Below are 21,961 nucleotides of genomic sequence, written 5' to 3'. Positions count from 1 at the left end.
ACGAGGAGAGCGAGTGCCCATGTTGTGAGCTGCCCTGTGGAGAGGCCCCGTGGAGAGACTCGGAGTGCCCAGGCCAACAGGCAGGAACTAGAGCTCTGCTCAGTCTAAACTCATCCTCACGCAGACCAAGCGAGTGACCTGGGGGGAAATCTGTCCCTCGCTGAGCCTCAGTGGAAACACATCTCCTGCTTCACAGAGACCTTGAGGCAGCGACATCCAGCCAAACTGTGCCCAGATGCCCGGTCCACAGAAGTTGTGGATGTTAATATTTGTACTTTACGGGTGCCAGGTCTGAGAGCAGCGTTGTCTGTGCCCCAATTTCTCCATCTAACACATGACAATAATAAAAAACACCTTCTCTCCCTGGCCCGTGCGGGCCAGTGGTTAGAGTGTAGGCCCTGGCACCAGAAGGGCGGCAGGTTCGATTCCAGGTCAACGGCATGTGCCTGGGTTGCGGGTTTGCTCACTGGCCCGGGTCAGGGAGGCAACCCGTCGAAGTGTCTCTCTCACATCGATGTCTCTCTCCCCCACCCCTCCGTCGTCCTTTCCAGTGTCTCTGAAAAAGCAATGGAAAAAATATCCTCAGGTGGGGATTAACGAAAATAAATAAATAAAAACAAATAAATAAATAAATTTTTTAAAAACAAAAAAAAAACCCTCTCTGAGGTTCTGGAGAAGGTAAAAGAGTTAATGTTTGAAAAATGGTGGGAACACCTGGCATATCACCAGCGTTGCGCCTACATGTTATAAAATCAGTTTAAAAGCTCTTCTTACAGAGTCCGTAAGCTCCTGAGGGTGTGAACGAGTCACACCTTTTGTCTGATAGGATGTAGGGAGTGTTCAGTATTAGACAACAGGCCCACAAAGGGGTCGCATATGCTAAGCCCCAAGTCAGCAAACTGAGAATAACAGTTTTGGCTCTCGGAAAAGAAATCTTCAGTCAATCCGCCTGACAGACCCTGCCCCCCTCAGAGGGAAGCCTATGAGAGTCTTCATTTCATGCAGCTCCGTCTGCTAGACTCAATGCTGCCCAATTCGAATCAGTTTTTGCTCAAATAAACTTCACATTTGAAAACTTGCTCAGCGTACCTTTCAACAGGAGGGCATGGTGATGCCAGTGCCAGCGATGGAAGGTTCGGTGGTTATGTTTCTGTAAAATGGGCACAGTACTTGCCTTGTACCCTGGTTGGTGAATTAATGTTCATAATAATGATATAGCTCCAGCAAGCAGGCTGCAGGGGGAATGAAATACGCTATTAATAAGTTTGGTTATGTCTCCTCCCCTTTGCTGGCGGAGTGACCCGGCGCTGGGAACTGGAAGCAGCTCCCCGACCGTCCATGCTGTGCAGCGAAGAGCCTTGTTCTTGAGCCGTCTCCTGGGTGCTTTGTGTGGGGCGGTGGGTGTGACTGGGGCAGAGGTTTTGCATGTGTGCCCGCTTTGTCTCCAGCAGTATGGAGCTGGGAAGAGGGGCTGCCTGCCTGCCTGAGGTCAGCTGGGTGTCCCTGCCCTTCCCTGAGACAGGGGTCCTTGGGTCTCTTCAGCCACCTTTGGGTGTTGCCCTAGCTTTGTTTACTCTGCTCAGCTGGGAGGAAGAGTGAGGTCTCAACAGAATTCTAACCCTCATCAGTGTGTGGTGTGTGTGTGTGTGTGTGTGTGTTGTGTAAGGGACCCTGAAGCCCGTGGGTGTCTCAGACAACCTCAGGCAGACAAGTCGAGGTCAGTGCGGCCTTGACCCTGGAGTGAACGGGGGTGTCTGCGGTTGGTGGCTGGTTCCCACAGGCTGATGACTCAGATTAGGATGTCTCTGTGCTTAGGAAAGGCCTGGAGATATTCAGGGATCTGGTACCTGTGAAGCCTTTTAACCCTAAAGGTCAGTTACAACCCAGAGATAAGTCACGATTATTATCTTCGTTCTACAGGTGAGGAAACTGAGCACAGAGAGGTAAAGTAACTGGGTATTCACACAGCTAGCAAGTGGCAGAGATGGGATATGACCAGGCAGCCTAGCGTCAGTCTAACTTCTTCCCTATGTAGCCTTTTGCAGGGCAAAGCTGGAACTCAGCTTCCACATTCAGGAAAAATTGTCATATCATTTGTAGACCCCAGAGGGTTGTTAGAGTGGGTTTATTTATTCATTTGGGGACTGCACCTTCAGGAAAAAAAGTCTTAAGAAAACACTGTCTTGTTAAAATTTAAGTCTTTTCCATCACTGGGTTGCATCTTGTGAGGTTTAGATGTCACTGTTATGAAACACACATTGATTCCTGAGCTTAAAATCTGGGCACTCTCGGGGCTGAGGTAGCAAAGTGAGCAGCACTAATGCCCCTGTTTGGCCAATGAGGAGCTCACAGGGCCATCGCTCCAGCATCACAGCCACTCCTTACGGACAACGACGCGGGGCTGGACTTTGTCCCCGGAGCACGGACCCTGGAACCGGGAGAGCTCAGCCCTCAGCAAGCGTCTCCTCTGGGCTCTGTTCTTACAAACAGGAGCAGCGCAGGAAAACGTGTTGAGAACCACAGGGTTGATGGTTCCTGGGCCTTTCCAGCCGTGTCAGGAGCGGAGACATCTCAGGCAGATAAGAGGGGATGTTATGCGGCTCTGGCTCTGGATGGTTCTCAGGTCTGACCTGCCTGACCTGGAGCAGCCACCTGACACCCCTAAGCCTCTGTGTTCTCATCTCTATAATGGGAATGTTTCTTGAAGACTCACGGGGACAATGCTCTTCATAAAGACTATTTATATGGGAAGTTGTTTTGTTCCTCAGCGAAAAAAAACATGTGCCTAGAAGGTAACAATTGTATAAACATCCCCTCATCCACCAAACTTTAGTGGTGCTTTTAAAATGTGGAAACTTGTGCAGTCTGGGCACTCCTTTCCCTCCTCTGGCACACGTCCCTAAGGGGCAGGGAGTTCCGGGGGGCTCCAGACCTCAATCCTCCTGGTGATTCATGGGGATCCCACTGATGGGTCCCTCCCTGTCCCACCCAGTGTGCAGCTGAGTTAACACATAGCCTACGTGAGGCCCGCAGGATGCGGACCCTCCAGGAAGGCCCTGGAGAAGGTGGCAGCGTCCATGGTACCAGCTTTCCCTGGTGGAAACATCTCCCACATCGCCACCTTTATGTCCATCCGCCCAGCCTCCTCCAGAGCCCAACAGCTCTTGGATGAGCTGTTTATTAGGGGAGCACCCCCCCTTCGCATAGAGGTGACTCTGCCCACTGCTACTTGTGCCTTGAAAATGTCAGCACATCCCTCTGAGCCTCAGTTTGCTCCTCTGAAAAGTGGGGCGGTAGAGAAAAACCTTATAAGGTTCTTGCAGAGACCGCTGTAGGGATAAGCCAGGGCGGGTGCTGCCTGGCTCTGCTGAAAGAGCTGCTGGACGTGCTGTGGTTGTTCACGGCTAGCATTTCTCTCTGTCCCATGAAAAGTCACTTGCCTAGCCCCTCAGCAGCCTGTGGGATTTTTGTCATTTTTATTTTTTATATTTTTCTTGGCTTGTGGCATTTCTGAGTTTGCACAAGCACATGGAAAACAGACAATCAAGGAGTTCAGGAATCCACTTAGCTGATCCTTGTGCTTGTCTTTGGTGTTGGCAGATTAGGGACCCCTGGGCATAGATGGCAGGGGGCCACAGGCCCACTCACATATGGGATGGTTCTGGGAGGAGTTCATTTATTCAACAATGTGTTTTAAGCACCTACTACAAGTAGACCCTTTTGGAGACACTTAGCCTAACTCAGTGAGTGAAGCAGACACAACCCCCGAGCCTCAGTTCTACTCAGTGAATCCGTCACCCTGTACATCATTCGCAGGTTCTGTCCACCCCCCATCAGATCTGATGCCATCCAGGTCTTCTCCACAGTGGGGGCAATCCATCCTTATAAGGACCAGGGTGACACACCACAGGACAAAGTCAGAAAGTGAGTGGTCTTTGGGTCCAGAAGGAGGGCCTCCTGTGTCTACAGGACGAAGGCCGTGGGTGGGGAGGGCCTGGCAGAACCGTCACCTTACACAGTTTCTCATTCCCAAGAGAGGCCTGAGCTCTGATGGCTTCTCTTCCAGGAAGACAGGGGTCAAAGAGGACTGTGGATGGGGCCCCTGGCCTCACAGGACTGAAGGAGAGGGGTGGGCTGAGTTGTCCCCCAGAGTCCCAGACCCACCACAGCCCCATCCCGCTCTGCCTGCCCCTGTCCACAGTCATCTCTCCTGACCACCATCACCAGGCTCCAAACAGCCTGTTCACACATCTGTCTCAATCCTCAGTGCAAATGCCCAGGGGCATGGAGGGCTGGGTTCGGTAGGGGACAGGACTCCCGGAGAGTTGTCAGTGGGGAGAAAGACTTACAGAGGCTCCGTGTGAAAGCTGCTACATTGCCAGGCCTGCTACTCTCCGGGCAACCACACAGGGGTTGGGGCTGGCATGGGGCTGTCCCCTGATGGGCAGGGCCAGGCACAGAGGTTTGGTCCCAAATAAGGTGCCATGGGAGGGCCACATGGAAGGAAAGGCCAGGACGCTGACTCCGCTGCCCCACCTGCCTCTCCCCGGGGCCACTGCTTCTGCTGTGGGAGCCTGGCCGGGCCGGGCGGGGTTTCGCCGGCTCTCGGTTTCCCCTGGTGGGAGCTGAAGCAGGCCTCGGGCAGGTCGGCGTCCCTGCCTCACACACGGGCCACGCCCGCCTCGTTCGGATCCAGCTGGAGCATCTAGAGCCCCCCGAGTCCACACTGGGCTGGTGATCAGGGGAGGGGAGGTTCATGGGCCAGGGTCCCCTGGAAGGCAGCAGCATCTTTCCTGTCTCTGGAAAGGCACCCGAATCTGTGTCTGTGGGCTCCTCCGGGTCCCCCTCCAGAGCCGCAGAGCGCTCAGGGCGAGCGCCTGGCCCAGCGAGAGGCCCCGCCCGGCCCCGGCCTGAAGCAGCACCTGAAGCCAAGGTGGAGGCGGCTTTTGGAGCCTTATTTCTTTCTGCCTTAAAAATTCTAAGCAATTATCCTAAATAAATAGATAAAAATGAGGAATATACCCCAACAATATATTTATAATAGCAAAACCCAATAATTTCCATTAAATGAAATACTCTGAAACAAACAGAAATAAAGTTGTTGATTAAAAATATGTGTAGACAATACCTGCTCATAGACATATATATAATATAATGGTGTATGTATTATGTGTATCCAGTATAAATATGGAAGGATGCTCAGTATACATTTAAAAAAAAAAAAAGATCTTTATTGATTTCAGAGAGAGGAAGGGAGAGGGAAAGAGACAGAGAGAGAGAGAGAAACATCAATGATGAGAGAGTCGTCTTTGATCGACTGCCTCCTTCAAGCTCCCGACTGGGGACTGAGCCTGCAGCCTGGGTATGTGCCCTGACCGGGAATCGAACTGAGATCTCCTGGATCCTAGGTCGACGCTCAACCACTGAGCCACGCCCGGCCAGGAGGTTCAGTATACATTTTAAAATCACTTCTAAAACAGATTTAAATTTTCTGATAATTAAACAAATATAGACTGATAAATGGAGAAATAAAACTTGGAAATGTACACACCAAAATGTTACCACTGGTGAACTCTTGCAAGTGGGACTAGAAGTGACTGTCTCTTCTGCTTTTGCTCAGTCTGTTTTCTGGGTTTTGTACAAGGATCATATATTCATCACAAGACATTTTAAGACTAAATATCTTTATAGATTACACTTTAAGAGTCTTTAAATTTCAATAATTCCGCCATTATCAATAATATCTCTCTAAATTTTCCCAAGCACCGTTTTAGATCATGAAATGGTCTCATTAAAAGCAAAAACAGCCCGACCGGGCGTGGCTCAGCTGTTGAGCGTTCATCACTTAGGAAATCGCAAGGGTTTCAGGAGCTGTGTGCCAGGAGGAATCAGGGAGGAAGACCAAAGTATATTTCCTACATCACAACCGCAATTACACAGACACATTTCAGGATCTGGGGCTTGGTGAAAAGCTCTCAAGAGTGACGCCTAAAACACGATTCACAAAAGAACATTTGAAAAATGGGACTTCATCAGAATTGAAAAGTTCTGCTCCGTGAAGAACCCTGTTAATGATGTCAGGATGAAAAGGCCAGCTACAGACTCGGAGAAAATATTTGCAAACTACAATGTGGTTGCAGAACCAGATCCAAATGGGCCTGTTCTGTTACACAAGATCCTGAGTTGCTATTCAGAGATAACAGACCAAGGTCGCAAGTCATGCAGCCAGGGCACGCACAGGAACAAGGGAACTGGCCTCCAGGTGCGCCTGGCACCAAAGCCTTGTGCTCACCCTATGCCCCGTTCAAGGAGCCAAAGGACCAGGACATGAGGACATGAAGGGTTTGCTGTCCAGGAAGATCCGATGCTGAACCCACTTACCGTTAATGGCCAACCTCCAAGCTCCTCCATCTAAAACTTGCCCTGCCAGCACTTCCTCCCCAAGCCCTGGATCAGAAGGACAGATTGGAGCCTTGCCTCCTGCCTGCTGCGAGCCAACTCAGCAACAGATAATTGCTTTTCTTTATCTCAAAAACCGATGTCATAGTATTGGCACACTGGGAAAGAAACCCTTGTTTGGTAACAGAAGGGCACACCTAGAATATATAAAGAATGCTCAAAAAATATAAAAAACATTTAAATTTAAAAAAGACTGCTCAAGACTTAAAGGTAAAAAAAACACACCAGAAAACAAGCCAGTTAGAAAATGGGCAAAAGACATGAAAAATCATTTAAATGAAGAGGACCTACTGAAGTCCTAGAAGCACACAAAAATATATTCAACATGACTAGCCACTGGGAAATGCAAACTGAGACCACACTGACCTATCACTTCACACCTATTAAAACAACTAAAGTAAAAACGGGTGGAAATGCCCAGTGCTGCCAAAGATGTGGAGAAAGTGGATCTGTCCTACGTTGCTGGTGGAAATGTCAAATGGCATACCAGTCTGGAAAGCACTTTGGCAAACTACTTTAGTTAAAAAATAAACATGCAGCCCTACCTGGTTTGGCTCAGTGGTTAGTGGCCGCCCACAGACGAGAGGGTCCTGGGTTTGATTCCTGCCAAGGGCGAGTATCTCAATTTTAAGCTTGATCCCTACCCCAAGCCAGGGCGCATTCGGGAGGCAGCCAATCGAAGTGTCTCTCTCACATTGATGTTTCTCTCTCTCTCTCTCTCTCTCTCTCTCTCTTTCTCTCTCCCTTCCACTCTCTCTGAAAAGCAATGGAAAAAATATCCTCAGGTGAAGATTAAAATAATAATAATAAAATTAAACTTGCAGCTACAATATGACTCAGAAAATAGAAACTTAACTTATTTCCACACAGAACTCTTTGTGCAAATGTTTATAAAATCTTTATTTGTAATAATAAAAACTGGAAACAACTAAGATGTCCTTCAGTGGGCGAATGGTTAAACAAATTGTGGTACATCCATTCCATGGAACTTGACTCATCAATAAAAAAGAATGAACTACTGATACACATAGCAACATGGATGGACCTCAGAACATTATGCTGAGTGAAATAAAAGGCAATCTCCAAGAGCCACATGCTGTGTGATTCCAATTATATAACACTGTCAAGTAACATGGTAGAGACAGAGAACAGATCAGTGGTCACCGGTGTTTAGGATGGTGGAAGAGACAGGCGTGGGCGAGTATAAGTGCCTGACAATTAGCTTTTTTGATTTTAATGTAAGTGGCTGACATTAAGCTGTTTATTGCTAAAGCATCCACTTCAAATCTGGAATAAACACATCGCCAGCTACACAACTGGATGAAAAGCCAGGTTTCCTACCCATGAAGCCCCGCTTTTAGAAAGCCCTGGTTGACCTAAATAATTGACCCCCTGAGTAGCCCTGCTTTCCCCTTTCATCATCACAATAATTCCTGAAAGAGTGAACCTAAGAAAACCTGGGCACCACACCCTGGACCCCAATAAAGACAGAACCTCAGGTCCGTTCTCTCTCTCCCTCCCTTTTCCCCTCCCACTCCCTCCCCATGACCTTACCATGTGGCCCTGGATGTGCCTTGCAGTCTCCTGGACAAGTAAGTAATAAATCTTGTCTTCTCAAAGTTTCTTGATAGTTGTTGCTGAGCTGTGGCCACAGGGCCAGTTCAGCCACAACACTGGCTCTAAAAGGAAAAATGTCCGGGGGGTCACACCAGCAGTACAGGCCCTACAGGTCCTACAGGCCCTGGGCAGTGCCCCAGGCATTGCCAGCTCAGTGCATCTCTGTCCACAGGCTGAGACCAACACAGAGCAGTGTGACCATAAAGCGGCTCTTTGTGGCGATGGAACACTTCTGCCTCTTGATCGTGGTGGTGATTACATGAATTTAAACATCTGATAAAAGAGCATACACCTACACAGCACCAATATTAATTTCCTGGTTTCGATATTGTGTGTAAGATGTAAAATGTTTGTAAAATGTTTAAAACACAGTTATATTGTATACAAACTATACTGCAATAAAGTTAATTTTTTAAAGTGATTTGTTAAATGTTTGGCAAAGTGCAGTGTGACAGCCTGAGTTCATGCTTTGGAGCCAGAAGTAATTGCATCCTACCCTTTTATTTTCTTGCTTAATGTCAGAGAAATGTCTTAACCTCTCTGAGTATCCATTTTATCATCTGTAAAATAGATATAATACTATCCATATTGCAAGGTTGTTGTGAGGGGAAAAAAATCTATTAGAGTATCTAGTTCCTGTAAGCATTCCACAGATTTAATAGATTTTCCCATTCCCTTACCCCATTATGAGATTTCTCATGTGAAAGAATTCACAGATTATTTAACATATTCTTGTCAGGTTTCTCTATACTAGTGGTTAGAAATGTAGTTATAGCAAGAGGACTCTCCCAGCCCTTATCTTTGATGATTCTATGCCCAATACTTTCACTCACCCCAGGAATTAATTGTGGTTTACCAGGGGTAATACTAAGAGTCACCACCAGGCTGCAGACCAGCCTTAATCGAAGGATCAATTTGGTCACAGAAGTACTGAATGGCAACCAGCTATATTTAGGTTATGGTCTCTCTCTGTTTCCTGCTGTGGGGAATTTCTGGAACAGCTCAGTTTCTCCAGACTGTCTGGCCCTGAGGTTTTGGATGTGATCCAATAATGTATTCAGTTTCACTTGATTCAAGAGTTTACCACATATTTATCAAACTCCTGTGACAGATACTGTGCGAAGGCCTGGGGCCAGAGCCACATTAAGTGGTCAGGATGGATGGCACATTTCCTTTTAGGTTGTGTATGTGTGTGTGTTTATTGCAAGGTATTTTCCTATCAAAGTCCTCTTGTGTAAATTTATACAAGGTATTGCAAAAAGTATTTGTTCTTCTTTGGTACTTAACTTCTATGACCTGGGCAAAGCTAAAATAAATAAATAAATAAATAAATAAATACATAAATAAGTAAATAAATAAAACCAAGTGGACAAAAGTGATTCAGTTGGAGTTCAAGCTGACTGTTGTACTTTCTCAAGACATCTGGGGTCATAGGGTAACCCACTTGTCTCAGTTTTTCTGGTTCTTCCCTAGTTTTAGACCTAAAAATCCCCCATCCGGTGAAACCCTCAGTCCCAGGCAAACTGGGGTGGCTGGTCCCCGATCTAGGGGTGGCTTTTCTCTCCCTCCCTGTCTGAGGGGATTTCAGATGGGCAAACAGGAATGGATTTTAGAATGCCTTCTTCACACCAGCCAGGGCACCATGTCTGGCTGTCAAGCAGACCTAAAGCTCCTTCTGAATCCTGGGACAGTGTCCACAATAAATCCAAGAAGGAAAAAGCCTGGGAAAGCGCAGGAAGGTGGAGGAAGGCCACTGAGGAAGGGGCACTGGAGCCGAGCCCTGAATGAAGAGGAGGCAGCCCCCCTCGTCCCGGGGCGGCACCGCCGAGAGGGGCCAGCAGGTGCCAGGCCCGAGCCAGGGAGGAACTTAGCGCTGGCGGAGCCGGGCCCGGCTGGAGCAGAGCCACAGGGGAGAAGGGCAGGGGTGAGCCTGGCAGGGCCACAGGGCCCGTTCAGGGCTGCTCTCGTGGCCTTGGCAAGGAGTTTGGAATTTGTTCTCAGTAAAGAGTAGCCTTAAGCGGGGGAAGGACACCGCCCAGTGTGCGTTGTAAACCGATCGCCCTGGCTGTTGTGGGGGCAAGAAAATGAAGGTGGCCAGTAATAGTTTATGAATCCGGAGGAAAGAAGGGTTTCAAGGTCACAGAGTGCAGGGGTCTTTGGGGCCCTGTCTGTTCCTCTTCTGATGTTTCTGTCCCCCTGGGTGACTTCACGCTTCATCGAACCTTTTGGCTGGTTTCCTAGGTGGTTCAATCTCACCTCTCCTCCCCAAATTAAAATACATCTGTTCTCAATTCCATTTCAGCAGGACACCCCTTCCTGCTTTCTGTCCCCCGGGAATGCATCTAGAAGTCTTCATTCATAATGGAATATGAGAGCCTTAATCAGTTTTTTGGGTCATGCCCTCCTTAGTGTAGCAGATACCTGTCGACTGCAAATGTTCAATTTGTGGCACTTTGATGCTAGAATTTCAGGCAAGGAGCCAGGATAGAAAAGGGCATATTTAGAAAAGAACACTTTCCTAAACCTTCCAACCACAGCACACAGAACGCTGCCCACTTAACCTACACACAGACAGCCTCTGTCTCTGGTGCCCTATCTAGCGATAGAGTACTGAGGGCTCTGTGCAAGAAATGAAACTCTTTTTTTAATCCTTGCTCAAGAATATGTTTATTAATTTTAGAGGGAGAAGAAGGGAAAGAGGGAAGAAGAGACAGAGAGAAACATTGATGTGAGAAACATCCATCCATTACCTCCCATACAGGTCCCTACTGGGACTCGAACCCACAACCTAGGTATGTACCCTGACCAGGAATTAAACCTGCAGCCTTTTGGTGTACGGAATGATGCTCCAAGCAACCAAGCCACCCGGCCAGGGCAATAAAACTTGTTTTTATGTTTCAGAGGATGAGGTGGTTGTATTTCCTCCCACCATGAGTCTAAATATATAAGCCAATCACCTTAAGATTCAAGTGTTTTCCTATCATATGGGCCTTGAGTGGTTTGGCCATCGATGCACAGAGGGAAAGGAGGAACAACACAGGTTTTGAGAAGCAAGAACCTCTTCCTGTCTCCTAATAATTCTTGAAGGCCAGGTGTGTTGTCTGATGTCACCCCGATGCCAAAGCAGAAGCCAGATAATCTCCTGGAGGGATGAGGGGCTTTAATTTTAAAACTTACTTGTATATTAGTATGTTTTGTTTCTGTTTTATGACCACTAGCTGCCAAGAAGACAGAAATGAACAAAGAAAGAAACATATACTCAAGCAGTTCATGGTCTAGAGGGAAAGACAGACATGTATAAATTATATATCTGATGCCATAATGCATCAACATACATAAGCAAGTAATAAACCACTTGGGAGATCCAGGAAGGCTTCACAAAGGAGGTGACAATTGAGCTGAAAGTGTCATCTGAATTTCAGCCCACAGACCACATCTGGAGACTGCCTTTCCCCACAGTTGATGCAAAGATAGGTCAGCTGATGTGGGTGAAACCATAAATTTTCTCCGTCACTTCTGAGTGGCAAAGGGGTTTTCTAGAGAGAGCCAGATGAACTTGAGAGGAGCAACTCCTCATCTGCAAAACATTTTTGTATTCATCAGGGTTTTCCTCAACTCCCAAGTTATTATGTATGTATTTTCAGTGATCCCATGACTCTGAATGTTTCTTTCCAAGCAACTTATTTACCTCCCTTACTTGCTGTAGAAATGAAACCTGAGCCTGCTCGTAGTACCTGTGTGTAGGTGCCAATGGCAGATTTTTCATGAGATTTAACGTGAGGGCCCACACGGGGCAGAGGGGCCTCCTTTCCTCATGTGAATATCGATTCTTACATTGGCTTGGCCTTCTCTCTGCAGGTGTTTTCTTAAAAGACAAAACAAGTCTTTAAGGCCTGTCTCCGAATTCTTATTTCCCACCACAGTTCTTTCTTTTCCACTTTTTTTTTTTTTTTAAAAACAGCAGAAATTTATATGTTTATGCCAAAAGACAAGACATTGTTTAGACACTGAAGTAAACTTGGGGTATTACAATAGCTAATGATTAGACTAGGGGATGCCCTGGGGGGCTGTGTATGAAAACTTCGCTTTTTTCATATAGTAATTCATCATGCATGCAGATCATTTTCCTCTTCTTGTCTTCCCCCAGCTCCTTCGCAGTCTTTTTTCCCTGACCTGAAGTTGATTGACTAATTCACTAGTTATCTCACAGCTTCTTCCCCGGGCCGCTTAGGTTCTGGGAAGCCAGGCATTCCCGCCAGACTCCCTGTAGCCAGGGCTGCCACCCAACCCAGTTATGGCCAGTGAACCATAAGTGGAATATGCCAGGGGACGTCTGGGACAGGTTTTGCTTCTATTGAAAAGGGGCAGAAGTAAGAGGAAGATCATTGGTTCAGCCTCTTTCCCTGTCTTAGAAACCAGACAAAAAAGGTCCAGCTGCCGGCCACTACTACAGTCAAATGTGTATAGATGAGGCTGAATCTCTGTGGTGCGTTTATTAATCAGCTAGCTGGCAATCTGAGAGAGCAGCAGGTGTAACACTCTGAAAAAACCTCTCTGAAAAAAAAAAAAATCTGAAGCTAGTGAGCCCCCAGGGTCTGCTTTCGATCATAGTCTTTGCAAAGATTAGGCCCAGAAAAGATGAGCCCAGAAGGCTGTCTCCCTTCAGATAGGTTCTGTCCTTGATCTGTGCTTAAAATGTATTCTCTCTGGAGTGACAGGCTCACCTGGGCTCTGGGGCTGCCTTATCTCCTGGGCCCGGTCTTCTTGCAACACATCCTCTGCTTTCCCAGGGTCTGTAAGAAAATCTCTTCTTTGCAGTGAGCAGCTATGAAACAACTGTGATTCTGCGTCTACTACGTGCCCCTCCCCGATCATCTTGGAGGCAGGCATGATGTCTGGGTCCGCAGCAGCCGTCTTGTGCCCATGAGGCAACCAGCATGAGAATGAAAATGCAAAGGCGGCAGAGGGGAAATGCTGAGAGCCTGGCCTTTGAGGACACTTTTTCCAGCTGAACCAATGTTAGCAAACCACCCATGTCCCGACTTAAGGCCGGTGGTGAGAGCCAAGCCCTGTTTTAACGCGACCGTCACCTGGGGAGGAAATCCTGTGCAGCTGCTTGGTGCCCCTCGCCCTTTCTTCTCCCTCTCACCTCCTCCCTTTGTCTTTTCCCTTCGCTGCTTGTTACGGGCTGAACTGTGCCCCTCTTCCCGGATTCACATGTTGAATTTCTAACCTCTAGTACTTCCGAATGGGCCTATGTTTGGAGGTAAGATATTTAAAGAGATATTTAAATGAAAACGAAGCCATGAAAGTGAGTCCTAATCCAATATGACCATTGTCCTTAAAACAAGAGGACATTTGGACACAGAGATGTACAGAAGGAAGACCCTGTGAAGACACAGGGAGACGGCTGTTAACAAGCCAAGGACACAGGCCTCTGAAGAAACCAACCCTGATGACACACACTCATCTGGAATTTCTAGCCTCTAGAGCTGTGAGAAAGTACATTTCTGTGGTTTAAAATAAATAAATAATGACAAACACAGCAGAAATGTATTCTCTTCGCGTTCTAGAGGCCAGAGGAGTCTGAGAGCAGGGTGTTGGCGGAGCTGGTTCCTCCTGAGGGCTTCCTGCGGTTTGCTGGAAATCTTTGGTACACCTGATCCCCGACGTCATCTTCACATGGTTTCTCTCTGCCTCCAAATAGCAGAAGACAGCCATCATTTTGAATTGGGGCCACCCTAATAACTTCATTTTAACTTGATAACTTCTGTAAGGACCCTGTCTCCAAATTAAGATCACACTCTGAGGTCTCGGACATTAGGACTTAAATATATAAATTTGGGGGGGACCCAAGTCAACCCATAATAACACCCAGCTGGAAAGCTCAGAGTTAACTTGGAGAGCTCCCTCTCTGGTCACTAGCCCCAGTCTTAACCAAGCTTCCCTGCTTCTCCCCATGTCCGCTCCCCAGTCGGCCGGGTGACCACTGCCCCACGCATCTCCTCCCGCACATTCCTCCTGCGAGTGCTGCACCCTAAGCTCCACAGCGCCGGGCTCGTTACATTGTTCTAGTCGCTCAGGGACACGCAGGGACGCTCCAGGGCCTCTAAAACCAAGTGGGAAGCCTCTTCCTTGCTCCAGAGCTCTCACATCTCCCTGGTGCATCGCACACTCTAGGGGGCTGCCTTGTTCTCAGTGGACCCCACATGTCCCCCTTATTTACTTATTCCTGTGGGAGGTTTGGGGCGCAGAGTAATGAGACTGCCGCTTGGTAGTGAGTCTGAGTTTTTGCCCATCTGCCGACTGGACTCCGCGCTGTGAGGCAGCACCGAGCCTGGGGTTCTCCGCCCTCCCCCCTTCCTCCCTCAGCTCCCCCTCCTGGCCAGCGGTGAGTGTGGCCCTGGGACACAGGCAGGGGTGAGTGTGGCCCTGTGAGCCAGGCAGGAGCGAGTGTGGCCCTGTGAGCCAGGCAGGGGCGAGTGTGGCCCTGTGAGCCAGGCAGGGGCGAGTGTGGCCCTGTGACACAGGCAGGGGCGAGTGTGGCCCTGGGACACAGGCAGGGGCGAGTGTGGCCCTGGGACACAGGCAGGGGCGAGTGTGGCCCTGGGACACAGGCAGGGGCGAGTGTGGCCCTGGGACACAGGCAGGGGCGAGTGTGGCCCTGGGACACAGGCAGGGGCGAGTGTGGCCCTGTGAGCCAGGCAGGGGCGAGTGTGGCTCTGTGACACAGGCAGGGGCGAGTGTGGCCCTGTGAGCCAGGCAGGGGCGAGTGTGGCCCTGGGACCCAGGCAGGGGCGAGTGTGGCCCTGGGACACAGGCAGGGGCGAGTGTGGCCCTGGGACACAGGCAGGGGCGAGTGTGGCCCTGGGACACAGGCAGGGGTGAGTGTGGCCCTGGGACACAGGCAGGGGCGAGTGTGGCCCTGGGACCCAGGCAGGGGCGAGTGTGGCCCTGGGACACAGGCAGGGGTGAGTGTGGCTCTGACACAGAGCCTGGCTTCTGCAGGACACGCTCATCACCAAGGGCACAGGCAAGGACACTGCGGGCTTGTCTGCCTCTGTGGGCTCAGCTCACGCTGGTTTCTCTGGTCCCCCCACATCCATCCTCCCTTCCCGGCAGAGGACCCCGAGGACTCCAAGCTTCAGCGTCAGGCACGATGGGGGCAGCCTTACAGAGGCTGCTTGGTCACCCCACAACCGCAGGGTCAAGTCCCTGTGCACGTATGGGGATGTCCCCGAATGTCCTGCTTCTCCGAGCCTGGACCCAAAGACACAGGGCAATAGTCTTCGGTTACCACAAGAAGAAAAAACGTAAAATAACTTCAAAAGTATAATTACTCACACTCAACGATGTTAGTTCACTTGGCTTTGCTATTTTTCTCAAGCCAGAAACAGCAGGTGGATGTTCTGAGCTGATTCAGGAATCATAGTGGCCTCGGCACTCACCCTGTCCCCACGTCAATGCCGTGAGGGTGGCAGTCCTGACCTGCTCACAGTCAGCGTAGCAGTTGACCTTCTTGCCAACCGTGGCGACTGTGTGCTCCGTCTCGACACAGGCTCCTCAAGGGCAGAGGCCTGGTCTGTTTTCATTAGTTTATTCCAGACCCTGGGCAATGCCTGGCACATGGGAGGCGCGCAAGAAATACTTATTAAAGGGGTGGCGGCTCCCATCAGAACTGTGTTTACCTCCGGAAGTTCCTTGAACGCAGTTCCTGCCTTGTCTATTTGGAGAATTTCTCACCATCAAAATCAAGTGCGGGCACTGCCTCTTTTTGGAAAGATTTCCAGGTAAGCTGCTTCCAGTATTTCTATTGTTTTATTACTGTTTCTCCATCCACTTTACCATAAGACTACGGACCCCAAGGGCAGATATTTCACCTGGGTCACTTTTGTTCCCTAGTGCACTACACAGCACTGGACAAGGTAAATGCAATCAATTTTTCTTTTTTCTTATTTATTTATATATTTTTAAATTGATTTGAGAGAGATAGGGAGAGGGAGGGAGGAAGAGAGAAACATTGATGTGAGAGAAAAACATCCATTGACTGCCTTCTGTATGCGCCCCGACTGGGGATTGAACCCTAAATCTGAGCATGTGCCCTGACCAGGAATCGAACCTGAGACCCTTCCATGCACAGAAAGATGCTCTAAACAGCTGAGCCACACTGGCCAGGGCTCGATCAATTTTTCAATTGAATATTACTACTTCTAGAGTTTATCAAAGCCCATAGGACTAAATAGCTTTAAAAAAAAATAAAGGCGAGTTATGTTAACTTCATGTCCCTCTTAGCCTATGACATCTGCCAGGGAAAAACTGCAGAATTTCTCCTTTTGGAAAGTTTTCTTGATAAGCTTTTTCTATTATTTCTATTATTTTATAACTAAATGTTTCTCCATCCACTTTACCGTAAGACTATGGGCTCTAAGGGCAGATATTCAGTGCTCAGGAGTCACAGATCGAATGCCTTGAGGAGTCAGCTAGGTCAATAGGCTGAAGGCAAAAGGCTTAGTGGTTACTGTGGCGAATCCAAGAGCACAGGCACCATCTCAAGATGACAGGCTGTGGTACGCAAAGGCAAAGGCGGGTGCCAAGAGCCTGGAGGGCACCCGGCGTGGCTGGGCTTTGCCTGAAGGCCAAGCGGGGCTTGGCCTCAGACACGGTCATGACGGGTTCCCAGTGGGCTGCTCCTAGAGCCGTGATGACTGCATTTACAAACTGCTCAGCGAGGGCCCGGGTTTCAGATTTACTTGTCCTTCTGGTGTCATTCCAATGTTCCCTCAGTGCAGCTTCCTAAGACAGAAAAATGACCTACAAATCAATAGCTTCCCCCCCTCCTTGACTGAGTCATGTTCACTGAAGGTCAAGGGTATCTTAGTCTTGGAAGAGTGATTATTTCTTCGTGTGCCCTGGATTGGGGAAATCTTCCTTAAATACACAAATGTAATTTAATTTGATTTTGAAGAAAGCTTGCTGTAATAAAAACACATACTGAATTTTTCTTTATATAAACAAACTACGGAACTTACCTAGGTGAACATTTATCATGTATAAGCACCTTTTAATTTACAGCAACAGTTATTAGGCCTTGCCATAGAGACATAGAATTTATCTTTTATTCTTAAGCACAAAGTTTTAATGACTTTGTTCCACCCACTGTTTAAAATAATGAAAGCCCTGCCCTGGCCGGGTGGTTCAGTTGGTTGGAGCGTCCCGATAGGCCCAGGTTGTGGGTTTGATCCCTGGTCAGGGCAAATACAAGCAGCAGCCAATGAGTGCGTGAGCAAGTGGAACAACAAAAATCAATGTTTCTCTCTCTCCCTTCTCTCTAAAATCAATAAATTAAAACAAATATGTAAAATAAAATAATGTAAGCCCTGTAGGTTAAGAGAAGGCTTTTGAAAATGTCCACTCTTCCCCCTCAAACTCTAGCCCCCACTCAGAGTTAACGTGAAGTTTCCCCTCTTCAGCGCCACCACCATTCCCTTTCCTTCCTCCCATTCCCTCTCCCCTCCTGCCCTCCCCCCAGGCCTCGCCGTGGCCCAGGCTCAGCCCGCACACCCCTCCTGCCCCAGTCTCCCCCAGGCCTCGCCGTGGCCCAGGCTCAGCCCGCACAGCCCTCCTGCCCCAGGGTCTCCCCCAGGCCTCGCCGTGGCCCAGGCTCAGCCCGCACAGCCCTCCTGCCCCAGGGTCTCCCCCAGGCCTCGCCGTGGCCCAGGCTCAGCCCGCACAGCCCTCCTGCCCCAGGGTCTCCCCCAGGCCTCGCCGTGGCCCAGGCTCAGCCCGCACAGCCCTCCTGCGCGGCGGCCGCCTCCCCTCTGCCCGTCTGGGTCTGGGCGCCCTGCAAAGGGAGCCCTGGGCCTCAGCGTCACACGGTGCTGTCTGCGCCTCACATGGCCCGTCCACCCGTCCAGGGCACCTTCCAGGTCATTCTGGGTGGCAGTTACACCTTTCTTCACACCCTCTGCTGTCTAAACTGGTCTCATATTTTTCTTGTGAATGACCATTTTCTGAAATAGTTTAACTTGGCATATGAACACTATGTAGAGGTTAAAAAATACACATTGCTTATTGAAATGAAGGAAAAATTAAACGTCTAAAATTAATTGCTAAAATATCACTTTATTTTTTAAAAAATCCTGAGTAATAGTCATTTGGAATCCCATGCAGACACACATTTTAATTTATTTGAACCAGGTAAGAAAAATCACAATATGCTTTACTTTAGTGTAAAAATCAATTTATTATACAACAATCATACAGAATGCTTTTTATCTATCTACAAAGAAAAATGGCTTCTCCTGCCTCCCTGGCCACCCCAATCATGATAGTATGTTCTTACGATATTAAGTACTTTTAAAAGAAAACCAAAAAAGCGATATTCTTGTTTTCCAAATAAGGAAGCCCTCAGAAACATCGTAAAATGATACGGAAATATTAGAAAGAACCAGACGGTCCCTTACACACGCAGTGCTGTCACAATATATGCCATTTTGCCTTAAAATAAAAATAAGAAATACCTTTCTCATGGGAGTGGGGAGGCCTTTATCCCCCAATATGCCTAAATAATTCAATATATAATTTTGAAGGGTAGAAAATGTCTATGTTTAATTCCATTAAGTAAATGTCTTATTCTGCTAATTTAAAAAATGGGGGGATTATTAACAGATATGCTCATGGTATCTATTTAAGCATTTTCATAACTATGAGTAAGAGAGGACATTTACTGGGGAAAAATAATTTTCCATTTTTTAACAGATTATACAGGTTTTTAAAAATAGTTTTGTTTTTAGGAAAATCACATTAAAAGTAAACATTGTGTTTTTAAAAGTTGTAACGCTCAATGACAGGTTGAAATATTTACCTGATTCAATTTTTGCAGCTAAGATTTCATAGCTCTGTGTAATTTAACCGACCCTTGAACGGTTTAAGGCTACGAGTGTTTTATTAAGCTTTTCTAGAACTAAAGGCCGATTGGAAACAAGCATCCTGAAACCTCTAACTAAACTGAAAGTGTAAACTACCCGAGTTCTCCCCTTGGGTCTGCGAGGTTTCTCCTGCCCGGCCCCCGGAGCTCCTCGGCTGGTGGAACAAAGGCTGCCCTCCTTGCTCGGCAGGTAGGAAGCCGCGGGCGTGCCCAGAGCTGCAGGTCCAACAGAGGAAGCTGAGTACAGTGAATGACCACTGATTCTGCCTTCTTGCATAATCTCGTTTTTACCTGGAATATACTCGGAGAACAGATTTTAGCTCATGTTTGAGACCTAAACCTGAACTAGAGTCCAGTTGCTCCAAGGGCTCTCTCCTTAGCCCGGCTTGTGCTTGTCAGGGAGGAGCAGTGACAGTCATGCTCGAAGCTAGCCCTTGTTTTACAACGAGTTTCTTGCAACAATACAGTTATAACGGGACGGAGTGGCACCCTCGAGCAAGTCGGTATTAGAAAACTCTTAGAAAAATAAATCCAAGGGTAAGCGGGCATCGGCTAGAGATGTCTGTTGGGTAGGAATGATCGAGTAGAGAGGGGAATGGAACAGGGCCCAGAGCTTTCTCCAGGAAGACGGGTCTAAGGTCAGTCACTTCCAGAGGGGCCCGGAATCCTGAGTGGGTAGTTTACAGGAAAGAGAAGACAGAAAAGCCGGCACCGTGTCAGTGCACAATGTTCAGTACAAAAGTCAGTGTTTTTAAACAGGAAAAATAATTTAAAAATTAGAGCTCAGGGGGAAAAAATGCCTAAAAGGACAGGAGGGCTCCCAGGCAGACTGCAATGCGCTGTGCCAGGTGACATTCCTTTCTGGCACTGAAGCATCTGATGTCAATGTGATGACCTAAAACGTGTTTCCAAAAGAAGGTATAGGGGATAAAAACACTTTTACAGGGTATGAATCATCATAAAATCTTCAGAAAATATCCTGTTTCCATGCTTGGCACAGTGTGACAGTGAGTGACAGCTGACACTGGGGGGGGGCTGTCACTGACGGCTTCCTGTGCTTTTGTGCGTGGCTCTTACTGCCGCTGCCTCACGGAGCGGGGAAGGGTGGGCTGAGGGGGCCGGGTGGGCACTGCCAGCCCACGGCTCAGCGCCGAAATCTTTCCAGAGGCCTTGGAATTTCAGCTCCTACTTTCAAAAACGTAACCTGCAAAGAGCGACAGCAGGTATTGGGGAGTAATATTCACAAACAGGTTCACAAGAAACAGCTGGCGAACTCAGTGTCCTTCCCCGCTCCGCTCTGTGAACTCTGGCTTCGGAATGCTCCAGGGCCCGCTCTCGGGAGGGGGGCTGACTGGACGCGAGCCCTGGCTCAGAAAGAACCGGGCGGCCGGGTGTAGACCCGCGTTCGATCCTGAGCGCTGCGCCTGTCTGCATCCCAGCCGAGGGCCGCCTGACGTGCGGGGCAGACGTGAACAATTACGGAATCCGGATGAAAACGGAGGCCCAGCTACTCAACCCCTGAGCTACGCGGGCCTGTCAGAGGATGTTCCTCCTTCTTAGGAAAACTAATCCTCCAAATAAAAACAACACAAGTTTCCTTACCGTATCACCATGCTGAAGTTAGGAGTGGCTGTGGGATGTGACAGGCACCGCTTGAGAGGGAGAAGTTCTGCTAGACTTTCCACCTATAACCCCATTTTAATAGCTTCTGGGGCTGACCCCTAAAGGACCAGAGGGACTACTGACTTTATGCACTGACAATTATTGCTTAAGTTAGAACATACCCTGTATTTAGGAGATCATTAACATTTTCCTTTAAACATTTTCACGTGAACAACTGTTAACGTTTTATTTGAAGACTTGCTGTGACAAATGGTGCTGTGTGTGTGTGTGTGTGTGTGTGTGTGTGTGTGTGTGTGTAAGGCATCGTGAAGAGTTTCTGGCGAGGGCACGTCTGCGGGAGGAGAGAGAATTGCACCAGTTCTGGGGGCTACAGAGCTCGGCTGCACCTCGATGCTGACAGAAGCACTCAGTTAACAGAGTAACCTAATAGCAAGGTATTAATACATTCTGGGTACAAATGATTTATAAACGCAAAAGAAATTAGTTTATGCTAAAGCACGTGTAACTTTCAATGCAGTCCTTGCCCTCGGAGCCGGGCGGTGCCGTCGGGCCGCCCTGCCGCGGCTACTGCGCCTTCTTGTCCGCCACTCCGTTGGCCGCGGCGCAGTAGGCCTTGGAGAAGCCGTTCTTCACCTCCTTCCCCGCCGCCGCCTCCTCCGGCTCTTTCTTCATTGGCTTTTTTCGATATGTCTGTTGGATGCGGACATTTTGAGGAGAAAAAGGGGGGGAAAAAGGATTCTTTAATAAGGCTTTGTCCCTAAAGTGGCAGAGTCTAAAACAGTGCACGAAATCCTTGGGTACTGGACTTTCTAAGAAGAATTCCTGTTCTTAATATGACAATCTTTAGGCTTCTGGTTAAAAATAAAAATAGGGGGAAAACAGGACATATGTATGAATTCTAATGAAAGGTTGTTTCCTTCACCTTATGAGCATAGCATTTATGTATTATGGGATTAGCATTCAACTTATTCTGCATTAGTTGCTTACTTGGAAAGCATATATATATATATATATATATATATATATATATGTATTTTAATTGAGGTATAATTGACATACATTGTCTTAGTTTCAGGTGTACAACATGATTCAATATTTGTATATATTGTGAAATTATCACCTCAATAAGTCTAATTCACATCCATCACCACACAAGACTTTTTTCTTGTGATTAGAACTTTTTATTTAATTCTCACCTAAGGATATTTTTTCCATTGCTTTTTAGAGAGAGTGGAAGGGATGGATGGAGGGAGGAGAGAGAGAAAGAAAGAGAAACAGCTGTGAGAGAGAGACATCGGCTGGTTGCCTCCCACATGTGCCCCAATGGGGCGGGGA

The 21,961-nt window shown here is 48.1% G+C and overlaps 1 protein-coding gene across 1 annotated transcript in view; it reads right to left on the bottom strand.

The window, feature by feature from the left end:
- Positions 1-20,926: 20,926 nt before the first annotated feature.
- ELOVL2 (ELOVL fatty acid elongase 2) overlaps positions 20,927-21,961 on the bottom strand; it is a 61,203-nt gene continuing 60,168 nt past the window's right edge. Inside the window, exon 8 of the mRNA XM_087820026.1 lies at positions 20,927-21,316. Coding sequence (XP_087676152.1) covers positions 21,191-21,316 — 126 coding nt within the window. The 3' untranslated portion in view covers positions 20,927-21,190. The remainder of the gene's footprint in view (positions 21,317-21,961) is intronic.

This window comes from Miniopterus natalensis, chromosome 9 (genome assembly GCF_054644295.1).
Source record: "Miniopterus natalensis isolate mMinNat1 chromosome 9, mMinNat1.hap1, whole genome shotgun sequence".
Classification (NCBI taxonomy): domain Eukaryota; kingdom Metazoa; phylum Chordata; class Mammalia; order Chiroptera; family Miniopteridae; genus Miniopterus; species Miniopterus natalensis.
The sequence above is the reverse complement of the archived record's forward strand: the minus strand, read 5'-3'. Positions and strand labels throughout refer to the sequence as shown.